The sequence below is a fragment of the Miniopterus natalensis genome, chromosome 2 (assembly GCF_054644295.1).
Source record: "Miniopterus natalensis isolate mMinNat1 chromosome 2, mMinNat1.hap1, whole genome shotgun sequence".
Lineage (NCBI taxonomy): Eukaryota > Metazoa > Chordata > Mammalia > Chiroptera > Miniopteridae > Miniopterus > Miniopterus natalensis.
In genome coordinates, this window is record NC_142082.1 from 162,010,252 (window position 1) to 162,028,413 (window position 18,162).

Genomic DNA, 18,162 nt, shown 5'->3' on the forward strand with positions numbered 1-18,162 from the left:
ATCAATAAAAACATATTTTAAAAATAAATAAATAAAAGGGGTCAGAGATTAAAGAAAAAAGCAGAAAGAAACAGTACAAGCTATGCCTGGGTGTGTGCTTAAGGACAGGGAATGAAAATGAGAAATGTACCTCAAAAATAATTCCAGCAGAAACGTATATTCAATAACCACTCACTTTAGAAAACACCATCTCTAATGAAAATGCCTCAAAATAGTTCTAAAGATTTTTATTTTATATTTTTCAAAGGCCTTATACTAATGAAGACTGTTAAATGAGAATTCTGAGAAAGCAGAAGAAAATGTGCTTTGTAATGGTCTGTCCCACCTTGTCTAAGGTATCAAACCTACAATCCTAGTCAGAAGCCTCAACATCTGTGAATGCAAATACAGGTAACATTGTAAACTCCGAGGTAATTTATATGCTTTTTCTTTTTATTAAAAAATAAACAGGAATGTTTTAATTATTCACTAGGATGTTAGTATCAAACCAGTGTGATAGCAGCTAACATTCTACAAGCAGCCCTCTGCTCCCTTTGTGCGACATGGATGATCTAAGTTCTTCCCCGTTTCATTGACTATTCAGTGTCTCTGCTGTTGTCCCTGCCCAATTTAGCAGCTTTGTGGCACAGGAAACACACTTTCGGATGCCCCAGTTGATGATAAATTTTTTACAAAATGCGTACTATACCACTCATTCTTGGGTCACTAGCAAGACAAAGCATCACCCCCAATAACTCACGTAAAAGCATGAATTTCCCTTTCCTCCGGAATCGCTAAAACAACTGTATTAGTTCTCCAATTTGCTTTACATGCCTTGTCTTGCTAATGTTTTCTAAACAGAACAATAGCCTCTCCTCTTATCTCATACCCTGAGTCAGATTTCCTTCACAGTGTTAAATATTTTTTTCCTTGTTACAAGAACAAGAAAGGAGAGGGAAAGCGGTGAGACTGTGGTGCATCCTGCAGCAAGCCAGCAACAGAAAGAGCAGGTGGAGGAGGTCCTATAGAGGGAAGCAGGGACTCGGGTTCCTGGCCTGGGAAAAAGCTTGCTTCTCTCGAATGCCCTATGGGGGGAAGTGGCATCGTTAGGAGCTGTTTTGTCTTCCCTGCTTGGTACAGTCATTCACCAAATTCCATTCATGCTGCCCCCTTAAGACCTCCCATAGCTGTCCACTCCTCCAGCCCCACTGCACCCACCATCACAACTCAGCTCCTCATGGTGGTCAGCGAGGCTGCTACGGCAGCTTCCTAGCGGGTCCCTGTCTCCAGCTACACTCACTGCCCGAAGGTGATGCTTCTAATGAGAATCTGACCATCGCCCCATTACCACAGTGTTTGGAGTAAGAGTGTCTGTCCTGGGGATGACCTTCATCCCAGTGCCCGGCACATAGCTGACTTCACCATCGCAGTGAAGAAACGGAGGGAGGAATTACAGCAAGTCTTCACTTAACGTCATCCAGAGGTTCTTGGAAACTGTCACATAACAAAGCACCAGAGGTCCTCAAAGAATGTTGTTTTGTTCAAAGTCATTTTGTTACAAAGTTAATGAAGAAGAAAAAAGTTCCAGGCAGTGGCCACCATCTGTGTGGAGTTTGCATGTTCCAGACCAGAGTTCTCTCATTCCTGCCTACATGGTAGAAGCGACTGGGGAAGTTTTAAAAAGGGCTGACTCTTTTTTATTTTGGTTCATCCTCACCAGAGGATATTTTTTCCGCTGAATTTTAGAGACAGAGTGAGAGGAGAGAGAGAAAAACATCAGTGTGAGAGACACATTGATTGGCTGCCACCCACATGAGCCCTGAATGGGGCCAGAGTGGAACCTGCAATCCAGGTACATGCCCTTGACAGGGAATGGCCAGCACTAAAAAGGACTGATTTTCTTGGCTCCATTCAAGACCAAGTAAAATCAGAATCTTGAGTGGTAGGATTTTTTTAACTGTTTATTTGAGAAGCTCTTCAGGAAATTCTAATGTGCAGCCAAGGTTGAGAATCTCATTCTAGACTGTTTTGACTTTAGCTATTTGTCCCTGGGCAAGTTCCTTGCAAATCTGACCTTTCTGGATCTTGGTTTTCCCACCTATAAAATGGTAGCTTTGCAGTTAATGAGGCTTCTTTATACTCGATAATCCTTTTTGGTTTTCAAAGCATTTACAACTTTTATGTGTTAACTTTTGAGTGTTTAGTTGCTCCATTTCTCTTGGCTTCTCTGACAATATACAAATCAAGGGAAAACAGACATGAATTTGTAAAAACCTTTTAGTGACTTAGACAAAAGGACTGGCAGGCAAAATTCCAACATAAAAAGTATGTTTCCCACATACTAACTAGTTCCTGGGAGGTCAAAAGTAACATATACAATCACGGGATTTTATGGATTTTTTTTGAGAGCCATTATGTTAAATTTTTAAAAGAAGGAAAAAAAGTTCCATACTATTTCACTCCCTCAGACGTGTAGTTTCATCATTCTAACAATGACTTTTTTGCATATGCTTCCATTAAAGTCATAAGCTGATGATTTCAATACCGCCCCCTCACTTCTTAAGTCGTTTTCCCGCATGGCTTGCTGAGCAATTTAACACACAAGGTCCCTAATTTCTTTATGCTGGTGATGGCAATACAACCTTTGTCTTGCTTCAACCAATTTTTCCCTCAGTTAAAACATACTTCCAAATATTTTTTCATTTATTTGGCTTATAAAATAAATCTGGAAACCTGCCAATATTTTTTAAAAAGCAAATAAAGAAATATTCACCCATGCAGAAGAGAGAACACAGGAGAATCCCTGGCTCCATTTTATAATATTATGGCGCATTGTGTAGTCTTCTGTCAGTATTTATTATGAGTCATTTAGTTTATGATAGAGAATAACTTTTGATTACTGATGCTTGTAGCATTACTCACTCTGTCTTGGACTGTTTGAAGATCTGTATTTTTATTACAAAGTCTAATAAAAATAAAGTGAAAAACCCATAGGTCCCAAAACGGATTTCTGGCTTGGGTTGTATGTCACTCCTTTCCAATCTAAAAAGTATTTCTTTCTACTGTTAGTCTGTCTCTTGCTCATAAGCAAATTTATTTCCTAATGCCTCATTCTTTATTTTAGCCATTAATCTCCCATTGAGAACCTTACCAAATGCTTTTTGCAGATAAAAATATTTAATATCTACTAGATTTCCCCTACCCACAAAACCATCCAACATTGCTTATGGGGGGGAAAAAAATCAATCTTTTGTACCTGAATTTAAGTTTGCTGGTTTGACTCAAAGTATTTTTCTCTAACTTCTTCGGGTCTTTACAGAAAATAATAGGAACACGGTGCAAGAACCCTATTTCTCTTTGTTATGGGTTGCACTGTGCCACCCCAAAAGATATAGCTAAGTTGAATCCCCAGTACTTCAGAAAGTGACTTATTTAAAAATAGGGACTTTGCAGATGTAATTAGTTAAGTAAAGACAAGGTCTCACTAAGTGGAGAGGGGCATAAAATGTTTTGTGTCCTTGTAAGAGAAGAGATGCAGAAATGCACCAGGAGAAGACGCCACATGACGACAGAGGCTAATGCATCCACAAGCCAAAGAATGCCAGGTATTGCCAGCAAACACCAGGAGCTAGAAAAGGCAAAGAGGGTTCCCCCTACAGATTGCAGAGGGAGTGTGACCCTGCAGACACCTTGATTTCAGACATCTACCCTTCAGATCCAAGAGAATACATTTGTTTTTTTGAGCCACCCAGTTTGAGGTACTTTGTTATACAGGAGCCCTAGGAAACCAATACACTCCTCTTTCCCATTATTTCCACATATTGGGGCCTTGTGTATTTCACAAACGCAGGAGCATGTGTGCACACCTGCACACACACAAACACACACATACACACACACAAAGCATCTCTCATGGTCACTGAGCATCACTTAATCCAACAGCAGCTCCATCAGGTTGATATCCACTAGTAATATGAACATCCACCTCCTGACGTGGTCCATCCAATGTCATACCACGCTGAATCCATCTTTCCATAACTTCTTAAAACTGGTCCCTCCTGCCTTGGGGTAATAAAGAACAATCATCCTTTTTCATCGGGTGCGCACTCGTGTGTGTGTACAAGTATTTGAACACAACATCACAACCCCAATGATTGCTCCCTTCCTCACAAGCCATCTACTTTCATTTCAATCCCTCTTCACGGGAAGGTTTCAATCTTCCCCATTCTATGTAGGGAAATTCCTCCGCATACGCTCCAATACCATTTCCTCTCTCCTAAGCCCTTTCATCTCACCCCATCTGCTTCTTCATCCTCAGGCTGCCCTCGGCTTTGTCATCTCTCCTCCTCCTTCATCAGATGGACAAGAGAAAGAAAGGACCGCTTTTACTGTCACTCCCTAGCTGTTGTCTCAGGACCCCAGGTAGGGGAATCTGAGAATATACGAGAACTTGAGTACAGAACTCAAGGGCAGTTGTTAAGTCATGACCCTGCTAATGTTCCCAGTACATCATCACGACACCATCAGCAGAGCAGGTACAAGCACGCGCACACACACAGACACACACACACACACACACACACACACACACAGAGACACACAGACACACAGACACACACACACACACACACACACACACACACACACACACACACACACACACACACACACACACACAGTGGAAGTGCCTGAGGTGAGGGTGCTCTTGGCATCCTTTCCCTTCATTTCAACAAGGATTTACTGTGGGCCTATCGTGGGCTTGTTTTTGTTTTTCTCTTTATGTTTATTTCATGTCTATCACCCCGTATAGTTTTTCTCAGAACACTGTGTCTCCCTATTGTCTTACTTTCCTTGCCCTTGATTGACAAGTACAGCTCAACATACAAATCTCATTCAGTGACTCGAGAAATACATCTGTGCCTCTGAAGGTTAAACACAGCTTACATGTAATATGATTCACACAGATCTATTGCTGGGTGGAGAACAGGATTGTGCAGCAAATGAAGCATGGAATTTGGAGTCAAGAGTCCTTCAGAATTCTGCATATGCTCAACAGATGGCCTTGCTCTAGTTAAGTTCTGGGCTTCAAGGTTCTCATCTACTAAAGGAGAAGGTACTTCCCTTATTTCCCTCTTAGGATAATTGCAAAAAGAATATATAAACTACTAACTTTATATGATATATTAACCTTTACTTATTTCATCATTCAACAAATACGTGTATCAAGTACACCCATTCAAGAATTCTAATTTCCCAGCATGTAAGAGCTTGCTAGTAGACCAGTAACTACCTGGCACAGACATTATAGAATAATAACCACAGTGAATGTGTTAAGAATTAAAGACAAATAAATAACACAATCTCAGAGACAAGAGCACATGTCTGCAGGTCTAACATCTATGCCATGTACCACAATTTCATTGAGAAAAATAAAATTGCTTAAGGTTTATTTTAATGGGAAAATACAGATTTATTAAAAAATTAAATTTTATACATCTTGCTTACAAATGTATCCATTCATGCCCCCTTTACCTGATAACTGAACTTATCAGCAAGCATTTCCTAGGCACTTACTATGTATTAGCCCATGTGTCCATGAACTCTAGGCAAGCCAGGTCTGGAGAAGGCAGTTAAGTGATTTTGAAATAAGGTAGATTACATTTTAAAAAACTTCACACAGTGAAATTTTACACAGGCTATATACACCACATAAAAAACTAAGCTTACAAGCTTCTTCTTTTCTTTTTTTCTTTTTTAACCCCAGAAGCCCAGCCACGAGGAGGCAAAGAAATCGCTTTATGTTTAAATGTATAGATTCACTCTTTTCTTTAAAATGATATGCATATACCAGATTCACCATCAGTTAGTTCCTCCACTGCTGGGAGGCCAGAGAATATAACCTCTCTTCTGCAGAGCTCTTGATTCTGTCCTCAGCAAAGGATGGGGAGGGTGTCGGTGAATGAGGGTAAACTTTCTAAAATTTTTGCTTGAGGGTCTGAATTTAAATTTACTCCCTGAGTGAGATGTCAAGGTAATTAGTTTTTACCCTATAAGCCTTGTCATTTTCAGGGCTAGTTTAAGAAACTGCAAATAAGTTTGCACTTTAAATCCTTTAACTCTTAACCTAACACACGCCTACAGTCTTATGCTTTCCCCAGTGATGAACCCTCAATTGCAATACACCTTTTCAGAAATTGAAATGTTTTTCCTATGAAAAGCAAATCTTATTTAAAAAAAAAAAAAGCTGGAACACTCGCAGGGGTCTAGATGTGCCATCTGGATCGATATTCCTTGAGTTCACAAAGATTTGCAGCCTAAGATGAAGGATTCAGTGTGACTTGTCACAATCTTTAGAAATATAAAGCTACACTGTCATTTACTATTTGATTCATATTTAAATTTCTTTAAGTGTTTTTTTAAATCTTACATGTTAATTTGTTATTAATCACAGCATCTTTTTACGATTTTGGTTTCCTTCAGTCATAGCAAGTTTCCCACTATTTTCCCCCGTTAGTTTATATTTTTAATGCCTTCTCTTATATTTTCTTTTATTTCTCGGCTTCATCTCATTGTTCCTACATGACTCTGATCTTAAAGGATAGAATTTCGAATACTTCCTCCCCTGGTTCCTAGTTTTTTGTTTTTTCCCCTACACATTACAAAATCCCAGCCAAGTTCCAAACTCATTTTGCATTCCAATAGGGTCCGCTTTCCTCGAGCCCCGTATTTTTGTTAGTACTCTTCCCACAGATCGTCATCAGCAATTCAAACCTGATGACATTATGATTGCATCTTTAGTGTTTTTCTACTCCAACCTTATTTATCAGGCCTGCATTATTTCCAAAGATAAGGTCTAGAATAACTTCAGAGCAGAGCTTGTTAGCTGTTGCCTGTGTGTGAACGGTCCTCCCTCCCCCCTTCCTGAACGATAAAGCCACTTCTCTACATTCCGGCCTCATTCTCAACATGTGCACTTGCTGGGCTGAAATCCCCTAGCAGGAGACTGACCTGCTTTTAGACTTCTCTTTTCTATACTCATGTTTCCCTTTCTATCTTACTTCCTATCACCTCATTCTTGCATAGTTTGGTGAAAAAATATATGGCTCCCCTTTGTCCTCTCTGATTATATTCCCTCCAAATGGTTTCCTCCTGCCTCACCCCTTCCTTTAGTTGTCCCTCTCTCACATATTTCCACTAATGTAAGTGGAAGATCCATTTTCTTTGACCACAAGCCAAAGCAAAAAGTTTTCCTTAGTACTTCCTTGCCTCCATAACTACTTCAAAATCCTCACAAGCCTTAGTATGTCACTACCCGGACGCCTAAACAATGCCATGGATATATAATCTCCTGTTAAAGGTTTGCTCTCAAAATAAGAGTTGTCCAAACTCTGCAAAGTGGTGGCCCATCTGGAAAGATGAATCTAGATCTTCACATTTCACTTTGCCTGTTTTCACTTTTCCTCGTATCGCCATCTTTCTTTCCCATTCACTCATTCATTCATTCATTTGTATATTCCAAAATATTCTCTTAGGCTCTCCTAGATATCAGGCATGTAATAATCGCAGGGAGTACAGATAAGTAAGATTGAGTCCTTGGTCTCAGGGAGGTTCACAGTTCTATAAAAAATCTAACAGGTAGAACAAATGATGACAATACTATGTGGCAAGTGCTACCGGTATTTACTGGTATTTACAACTGTCCTAGGAGCACAACAGTAGGAACAATTAATTAATTCTGCCTTTAGAGGATCATGGAGGGATTCGACAGAGTTTGGAAATTTTATTAAAATCTTTAAAAACAGCTAAGGGTAGAAGAGAAGGCTATAACAGAAAAAAATAATAGATAATAAAGACAGAAGTACCTGGACTATTTCCAAATATAAATAATAACCTTATGGAATAGAAACAAAAATATCCTTTGAACTGCTGTCCTTATTTTACCACAGGAGAGTCCCTACTTCACAGAATTGTTCTGAAGAGTAAATGTAAATATACAAAAATCCCTTTAGTTCCTGGCATATGGTAAATGCTCAAAAAAAATGTTAGATGTTATTATTTTATTGTATATTACATCACACGTATTTCATTCCCCCCTCGGTTCATGGCTTGCTTCTGGATCATTGTGGCTCCTGAGTAAGTGATCTCCAGTTAAATGACATTTTATTGGATATATATCTAAAGAGCCGAAGTGGCTGCTATACCTTGCAGAGTAAAAGAATTAGGAGAAATGACAAACACAGCTGAGAAGTATACCATAAAAAAAAGTGGCTCACCCTGGCCCATGTGGCTCAGTTGGTTGGGCATTGTCTGTTGCACCAAAAGGTTGCCAGTTCGATTCCCAGTCAGGGCACATGCCGGATTGTGAGCTTGGTCCCAAGTAGGGGGTGTGCAGGAGGCAACAGATTGTTTTGCTTTCACATCTCTCTCTCTCTCTCTCTCCCTCTCTCTTTCTCTCTCTCTTGAAAAACATTTTTTAAAGTAGCTGGACCACATCTACTTGTTATTCTCAACTAATCAGACTCTCTACATCTTTCTTTCTCAAAACAGAGCAAAAAGTTGACAAAACAAGTTCATATCTAAGATTCATTGAATAACCCTACCAATATAGTAAGCTTTGGGATCAGTACAGAATGAAATCCATCTCAATATCTTATATCTCCTAAAGCTACACCAAATGGTTTTGAAAACTGATGTTCTGAATAATGCCTTGTAATAGTCTAAGGGGAAAAAGACTTGATTACGTTCCCTCCTTACTGAGGTGGGATGGGGTAGGAAGGTATACTAATATTTTTTTGTAACTTGTGAAAGTATTTAATTTATAGTTTATAATGCTGTCATACAAATTACTTTATTTCAATTTATAATCAGATTAATTTATTTGCTCAAGGTCACAAAACGTGCAAGACAGAAGAAGAGTACAGGTCTTCTTATTTCAATGACCATGCTTCTTAACCTAAGACAATTTAAAGATTCCTAAACGAGATTAAATCAAAAGTAGGTTACTAATCATTTAGTTAACCAAAAACACAAACATCCTGGTTAACTAACTTTTTATATGTATAATATGAGTAAGATAGAGATATATAATTATGTTAGTCTGGTGTTAGTTAGTCTAGACTAACATAATTATATATCTCTACCTTACTCTCTTTCCAGAGAATTATTTTTGCAAAAATCTAAAAGGCTATCAAAATTAGAAGATAAATTATGATTGTAAATGATAAACCCCTTTTCTTTTGAGATTCTGATGCTAAATTAATGGGAAAACAAAAACAATAAAAAATTCCAGACATGATAGAATAAGTGTTACCAAGACTTGACTTCTTGCTATAAATAACTTTACAACTGAACAAAATACATAAGGCAACTATTTTCAGGCACTGGAAAAATTGGCAGCTTAAGACACATTCTAAGATAATCCAGATATACATTAGCAGTTTGAGGACTTAAAGGAAAATATAATCTCAATGAATGAAAAAAAAAATGGGAAAGCTCAACGGGGAAATGAAGATTATAATAAGTAATCAAATGGAGATTCTAAAACTAAAAAATGTACAATAGCCCTTGCCGGTGTGGCTCATTTGGTTAGGCGTCATCCAGTGCACTGAAAAGTTGCTGGTTTGATTCCGGGCCAGGGCATATGCCTGGGTTGCAGGCTCGATCTCCAATAGGGGGAGTACAGGAGGCAGCCAATGGATGTTTCTCTCTCATCGATGTTTCTATCTCTCCCTCTCCCTTCCTCTCTCTGAAATCAATAAAAAACATTTTTTCTTTTTTTTAAAAAACGGAGGCTCCTTGTCCATTTACGACTCCAAGGGGCTCTACCCACGTTCCTAAGAATTGCAGAGAGTCTCCTATTACTATAGAGCTTTCAAGTGCCAACGTGACTGATGACCACCGATTCCTTCTTATCCTTAGGTTTTGAGATTTTGCTCTATATGAGACAACCAGAACAGAGATCTTCTGGATACGGCACCAGTAACAATAGCAATGCCATCATTAATGCCTACCAGGCTGATCTTCAGGAGAACTCTAGGGAACAGCGTGAGGTCTGACAGAGTATTCTAAAAGTACATGAGCATAAAATCTAGAGGGTAACTACAAGAGAGGTCCAGGTTTAAGACCTAAAACGTCTCGTATCTTCACCCAAATGTGGAGCCACTAGTAGGGCACCTAGAAAGTCAATACTCAATCACAGTACAGTGTGATAAGTTATCTGATGGAGGTTTTAACAGAATGCTATGGGGGCACACAGAGGAGATAATGAACCTGGGGGTGAGGGAGGAAGCAGTATTTGGACACATTCTCAAGAAGAGTGACACCTGTGCTGAATCCAGAGATGCTAAGAAGTTATTTGGGCAAAACGTACTTCAAGGCAGGGGGCACAGCACAAAGACTCAAAAGGCCTGGACGGTGCCATCCGCAGAAAACTGCAAGTAATCCAACAGAGTTGGAGCATATGGTGTGAAGGGAGAGTGGGGAGATGGCAGAGGACCAGGCAGGGTCTTGGGAAAGACCACCTTAAAAATCAGGCGGAAGGAATTTACAGTCTACCTTGAAGATGAAGGATAGCCACTACAGGATTTTAAGCAAGGAGTACCACAATCAAATTAGCACATTTAAGAAACCATTCTGGCAACAGTGTGGAGAACAGGCTGGAAAGGGGACAAAAGCAGAGAAAGGGACACACGCTAGGAGACTGTTGAAGAGACCCCTGCGGGAATGACAGTGACCCACCACAGCAGCACTCAGAAGGGAGAGGAGATGTAGCAGATGCAGTAAAGAGGTCAAACTCCCAAGACTTGCTCACTGATTCACGTGAAAAAGAAGGAATCCAGCACGACTCCCAGGTCTGAAGCTTGGACGTCTAAGGAACAGGCCTCCTGCCCACCGAGATAAAGAACAAGACAACTTGCATTTGAAAGTATCAAAACAATGATCCTGCACTAAATTTAAGAAGAAAGAATGAACATAAAAGCACAGGTTTCCTTAGACAGTGTGGATACACCATCCCCAAGAAAAATCTAACACTTAAATTCATAGAGAGGAATAAGCCAGAGTTAAAGAAATTCCTGCCTAAGTACTGATGAATGAATAAGCCACGAACACAGCAGGCAATCCACTAACAAGAGAGCCATCTACTGCCTCACAGGGATAGTGCAGCGACGAAATGCCACCAAAGCGTGTGGAAGAAAGCCAAGTGTTCGAACACTTCACGCTGTACGTGTCGTCACAAAATATCTGACACCCCCCCAAATCCAAGTGCTTAGCACTTTTACCTAATAGCCAAATGTCTTCACTTACCTGTTTCACCTAAAAACATCAATTCAGTGTATATCATCCTTTTAATATGCTTACCTGCCATCATTGCTATCATGCTGGCTTTATAGACATTAGTGAGAGATCCAAGTTCTCCTGTTGCTAAGATGGTTTTGAGATGAGCCTTCCCACAGGCCTCGCGAAACTGACGAATCTCATCATACAGGGCTGGGGGAGGAAATAATTGAGGCAGTTACAAAGCAGGCAAGTGATAACAGGACTTGGCAGCCATTTAGAGCAGGGAGAACCCATCTCAGATTTAGAAAATATAAAACATTTGTCACTTTCTAAAAATCACCCCAATTTAATATCGCCTAGAGCATTCTGTTGCAGTTCACATTCTGTTACAAGAAATGCTTAGTTTGCTACCACGAAACAGTTTCCAAGCCCTGGCCTCAGGTCCAGAGCCATGAAGATTTTAAAATATCATTATAATGACACGCAAGTTACAAATAATTTCTACCTCTTCCAGATGACGGTTACTTACAAGAAAAGAGAAATTTACCGACCATACATAAAGGGGTGTACCACTTTGCGAACTAAAGAAAAAAATCCTCAGGTTTCTATTAATTCTCCTGTTCACACATAATAAGTTCTCTTGTTGAAATATAAAGCAGGCCTTTCCTGAGAGCTCTGCTGATGACAATAAAGACATAACAGCTTGTCGCACTATCTGCCAGGGTACGTGTCTATATATGTGACTAAAAAGTGTCAAGGTGGTACTGCATGTATGTGCGCAGAACTGGCTGTAGAGGGATTTACAGATGCAGCCTTCAACCTATTAACCCCTGACCCTAGAACCACATCTAGCTTTCTCGGGCTCCATATAGCACCCTGAAAGCAGCTTGATTATATACATATAAAACTATACACAACGAAATAAAGTCAAGGGGAAAAACATTTCACATTCAAAGTAGCAGAATTTTATAAACAAAATCAGTTACTGATTGGTAAATCAGTTTACTTTAATAAGTATAAAATTTTTGAAAAATTACTTTACAGCCTTTTGTCCTGACACTAGTGGATGTGGGCTCACACCCTGCATCAGCTTGGCCATATTAATTTCTTGAACTTGAGCTACTGCAAGTTATCAGGGCTAAGGGCAGGGCTTTTTCTTTCTTCTATACGTGTATTTCATGGGAAGTAGCACATAGATTAAACTGAGCAGGAAAGAAACATTCATAATAAGGGTTAGGGTTAGGATAATAATTTTTTAATACAAAAATGAGAGTTCTGTAATTCCTAGGTTTCCTGAAGTACATATAAAGTATTTAAAAGTCAGCAAACTCAGTCAACTCTGTGAAAGTTATAAGAGGAATAAAACTTGTCTTCCCAATCCTAGAAAACCTGAACTTAACTTGAAGCTTGAAAGTGAAAACTGAATACAAATAAAGATATTCTATTATGAGACACTTGGTAAAGTTCAGTGTTTGGTGCCACCAGAGATGGTCTCACAGGTTTTTTAAGAAAAGATTGAATATTTTCACAAATCCCTAATAATCTGCAGTTTTGAGTACTAGAAATGATCTGAGATGCCATACCACCTACCTTACCCTGCCCATCCTTCCTAAACTGTGAGAAAATCTTTACCCATAACATCTATTACGAAAACGTGTGTGAGAATGGTATAGACAGTAAAAGACTATGTCAATAACAACTTATACTTCTTTTTTTTAAGAATAGTTTATTGATTTTTTAGAGAGAGGATAGGAGAGGAGAGAAACATGGATGTGAGAGTGAAATACTGATTGGCTGCCTCCTGCAGGACCCCTACTGGGAACTGAGCCTGCAATCTGGGCAAGTGTCCTGACCTGGGATTGAACCAGCAGCCTTTTGGTGTATAGGACAATGCCCAACCAACTGAGCCACACCAGTCAGGGTTCAATTTATATTCTTTTAACTCAGAGGATGAATTACCAAATCTAAACAGAGAAAGTTGTTCTCTAAGAAGTAGTGACAAAGGAAATCTTTTGATCTGAAAACTCAAGAATGATAATCCAGAGTTAACTTGTGATTTAATTAATGGCTTTTCTTCCACAGTACAGTGTTGCCCTCAAGAGCAAGCTGGAGTCAGACAAAGGTGGATTTAAAACCTAACTCCACCATTTACTCTACGATCTTGGGCAAGTTATTTCTCTTAGCCTCAGTACCATCCTAAAAGTGTCAATAATAACATTTATTTTATAGAGTTATTATGAGGGTTAAAAGGGAAGATATATATAAAGCACTTTGCACATTGCCAGGCTTATTATAAGCACTCAAAACATGCATTCGTTATTAAGCTTAGAATTCTAGTAAAATGAGTTTCCATTAAGTGCTGTGTGATGAAAGTCAAATCTTGTTCAGGGCCTGATTCAACTCCTTGTACTGCACTGAATTTTTTTATATGGATTAGTGCTTACAATCAGTGAGCCATCAGATAAGGCTTGAAAATATTTTATTACAGCATTTGTTAAAGTGAACTTTGGCCTATAGAACAAAATTCTTAAAACACTGACCCTGATTATATTTATGGACAAAACTACCATCCTCTTTCTAAAGAGTGTTACCTTTTGATATCCAATGAATTTCTCCACCTACAGTTAAAGTCAACCAGGAAACCCAGATGTATTTTATGACTCAATTATCAGCTACCTGGAAGTTATGCTCTTTAATCCATGATCCAAACAGAATAAACCAAAAATGATCATTTAGAGCTTAACTGGATTTAGCAAATAGGCAACCAGTGCCTCCTTCGTCTTTAACTGCCAGTTCCTCAAATCATTCTACTGACCTATTTCAGTACATTAAAAGGGTCAAGTTTTTCTAAGCAAATATCTTTATCTTTAAAGTTCAACACCGGGAAAGCTGTCATTTCTTTCTGTTACTATTCTGCCCAGAATATACCAGAACAATTAAATTAAAAAGCATATCAAATTATAAAATCTGGCCTTTTTAAAATGTGGCCTGGGCTCCATGAAGTGAATGCTTTAACCTGGGCCTTAGTGAGTGATGCAAAGATGAAAGAACAGTTAGAGACTTTTGTTAGAACTGCAGCGTTAGCAACAGCAGCAGATGTAAGAGTCCAGCGGCCGCCGCCAGCAGCGTGGTACCCTGCCGGCCAGCGGCGGAGCAGCAGCAGTGGCCCTGTGGCCGAGCTCTTCTCAGGGCTGTCTGGCTGTATCCTCTGCTCTCGTCTTTCATGACCCTCCTGGTTTTCCAAGCCTGGTTTTCCAGGCTTCCTACTAATGCAGTGAGTTACTGTATATCCCCTAATATATCCCTTTAGATTAACTTAATCAGAATTGGTTTTATTTGTTTTCAACTTTTAAGTCTAGTCTAACAAATATTTACTGAAGAGGGATGGTACAGCAGACAACAGTGGGTGCTCCGACTGCCTGGGTTCATATCCTAGCTGTAAAACTAATTTGTTGTTTGATTTGGGAAAGTTACTTAACCTTTGTCTCAGTTTCCTCAACTATAAAGTGGGGACGAGAGAGGTACAAACACCTCATGGAGTTATCTCAAGCATGAAATAGGTTAATACATATAAAGTGCTAAGGACAGTATCTGTCACATAGTTAACACTCAAGGAATGGCAGCTGCTTGTTTTCCTGTTGCTGGCAGGGGCGGTGGTGCTGTTACTGTTACTGCTGAGTGCTGATTCGGTTCAGAGCACAGAGGGACTGATAAAAGCAGGGGGAACCATGATCTACGTACACAACCTCTCTGGGGCGCTGGAAGAGCAGTCCAGGGTGAGGGGAGGGGGAATGCTTACTATATCACAAACAATTTTTTTACAACTCAGAGCCCATGCTCCCTTGGATAGCACAGGCTCCTGGGATAATAGGACCGTCTGGGCTACTTACCAGATTTGTAAACTTGTAGGAATTACTCAATTTTTCCAAGCCTAATTACTTAGGGAGCCGCAGTTTGCTCACATATTTTTGTGAAGATTAAATAAGATAATACATATGGCTAGAACAGCACCAGGCATATAGTAAGCATTTAATCACTCAATACTAGTTTTCCATAATTGTCCTTATATACTTCCAGGAATGCAAAAATGACTTTAAAAAACAAAACAAACCAAGCACCACCTAATACTTATGAAAATATAATTCGAATTTTCAGATCTTACATATAAGAAAAATAGACCACCTCACTCCAATACAAGCCACAGAAACCATGGGCAGCATTATCAGAAGTGTCTAGGTAGTTCTGAGCACCTTGGCATCATAATGATGGACACCTTGGAACAGATGATAAATGCAAATCAAACGACTTGATGGCTGAAATGTAACCCAGTCAATCTGCAATCATAATGCCCTTTAACATACTCAACTACCACTTTCCCCTCAAGATGCACACGCAGAACAACGGAAAAGCTAATGGGTGGCTTTTCCCCTACATTAGCAGGAAAGACAGCAGGATGTGGATTTAGATAACTGCAACCGAACTATACGTGTGGAGAAAATTACACGTGAAGTGGTGAGTGCAAGAGATCCTCTTTCCAAAACATTCTTCATGGAGGATAATTACTCAAAAGAATGAAAATTTCCCCCCCTTCCTGGTGTTGCTCAGTGGTTAGAGGGTCAGCCTGCACACCGAAGGGTCTCGGGTTCAATTCCCAGTCAAGGGCACGTACCTGGTAGCAGGTTCCACCCCCAGCCCCAGTCGGGACCAGTGTGGGAGGCAACCAATTGATGTGTCTCTCTCACATCGATGTTTCTCTCTCCCCCCACCTCCCTTCCACTCTCTCAAAAAATCAATGGGGGGGAAAACAATAAAAAAATCCCCTAAATTGTCAAAGCATCTTCTTTTAAAAATTCTCAAACTGGCCCGGCCAGGCATGGCTCAGCGGTTGAGCGTTGACCTGGGATCCAGGCAATCAGGGTTCGATTCCCAGTCAGGGCACATGCCCAGTTGTGTGCTTGGTCAATGACTCTCTCATGATTGATGTTTCTGTCTCTCTCTCCATCTCCTTTCCTCTCTTTGAAATCAATAAAGATATATTAAAAAAAAAAAAAAAATTCTCAAACTGTTTTCTATGCCATCGAGGGACACTCTTGCCGGTGAGAGTAGGGAGTTCTGGAGGGCTTGGTGAGTGTAATTAGCCTGAGTACACAGTACTGAGCCAGGGAGATGGTCCACAGGAAAAAGAGATTGTTATATACAAGGGAATTGATCAAATAAGTAAATAAACTGAGAATAATGGGAGCAAGATCTTTACTGACAAGAAAGAGAGACATAAATATAGAAAGGGAGAGGCGAAAATAAAACATGTGATGTTGGCATATAATAAAAGTTGTCAATGTGAATGCATGCGTTCTAGCAAAGATGATAGAGATAGATGATAGCTACATAGATGATAGCTAGATGATAGCTAGATAGCTAGATAGATGATAGATAGATAGATAGATAGATAGATAGATAGATAGATAGATAGATAGATAGATAGATAGGTGACTGATGACAGATAGATGACAGATAGATAGATAGATAGATAGATATAGATAGATAGATAGATAGATAGATAGATAGATAGATAGATAGATAGATAGGTGACTGATGACAGATAGATGACAGATAGATAGATAGATAGATAGATAGATAGATAGATAGATAGATAGATAGATGATAGATAGATAGATAGATAGATAGATAGATAGATAGATGATAGATGATAGATAGATAGATAGATAGATAGATAGATAGATAGATAGATAGATAGATAGATAGACAGATAGATAGATAGATATAGATGATGATAGATAGATAGATAGATAGATAGATAGATAGATAGATAGATGATAGATAGATAGATAGATAGATAGATAGATAGATAGATAGATAGATGATAGATAGATAGGTAGATAGATGATAGATAGATAGATAGATAGATAGATGATAGATAGATAGATAGATAGATAGATAGATAGATAGATAGATAGATAGATAGATAGATAGATAGATAGATAGATAGATAGATATAGATAGGTGATAGATAGCCAGAAAATATATATAGCTGTACATGTGTTTATATGGGTGCATTGTGTATATGTGAACATTTGTGTATTTCCTAGATTTGTCCACTGAGAAGGCCTAGGAACAATAACATCCCTATACAATCTCCCATTGCACGGTCATACATAATTTATTCAATCATTTTTCTATTATTGGATATTTAAGGTTTCAGACTTTTTGTTCTTATAAACAATACTTTAGTAAGCATCCTTACGGTTAAATCTGTGTATACATCATGACCTTAGTCCCTAGAGTACTTATTAACTTTTCTGCTCACATACTCACATATAATACATATTCATTGTTAAAATTTCAAACATTACAGGAACTGAAAATTCCCCATTAAAAACAAAGAAAAAACAATTCTTGCACGTATCAGAAAAATAATAATTTGGAAGGCTATTATAAAAGATGACTGACAAATGAAAATGGAATTCAAACACCAAGACTGCAAATTAGTCAGAATAATGCAAAATTTAACAAAACACATACACCAGAGAAGTGGCTGGCACAGTGATGTCACATTAAAAACCTGATAATAAATGTTTTGACTTATAATGAGGTTTTCAGGAGTAGCGAAAGTGGGTGTGCTAGAAACCCAGGATATATTACATTGTAGATGCTTAATCAATATAGCGTCTCAACCAGCAGAAGGGGCTGTCTGCTGTCTGTCCCCCCTCATCCCTCCTACTACCGCCACGTTGATGAGGAGAGATGGAGGTCATAACCTGACCTTCTGCCCATCATTCCCAGCTGAAAAACAGTGAGTGGGGAGTGTTCACTGACAGGGATCAGAGAGCTTGGCCACACTGCGAAAGGTCCATGTGGGAGACAATGTGGATCCAAGTTGTGGGGTGG

The 18,162-nt window shown here is 39.2% G+C and overlaps 1 protein-coding gene across 1 annotated transcript in view; it reads right to left on the bottom strand.

Moving 5' to 3' along the window:
- Positions 1–18,162, bottom strand: part of DERA (deoxyribose-phosphate aldolase) — an 83,736-nt gene that overhangs the window by 27,971 nt on the left and 37,603 nt on the right. The window contains exon 6 of the mRNA XM_087814774.1: positions 11,338–11,466. Coding sequence (XP_087670900.1) covers positions 11,338–11,466 — 129 coding nt within the window. The remainder of the gene's footprint in view (positions 1–11,337; positions 11,467–18,162) is intronic.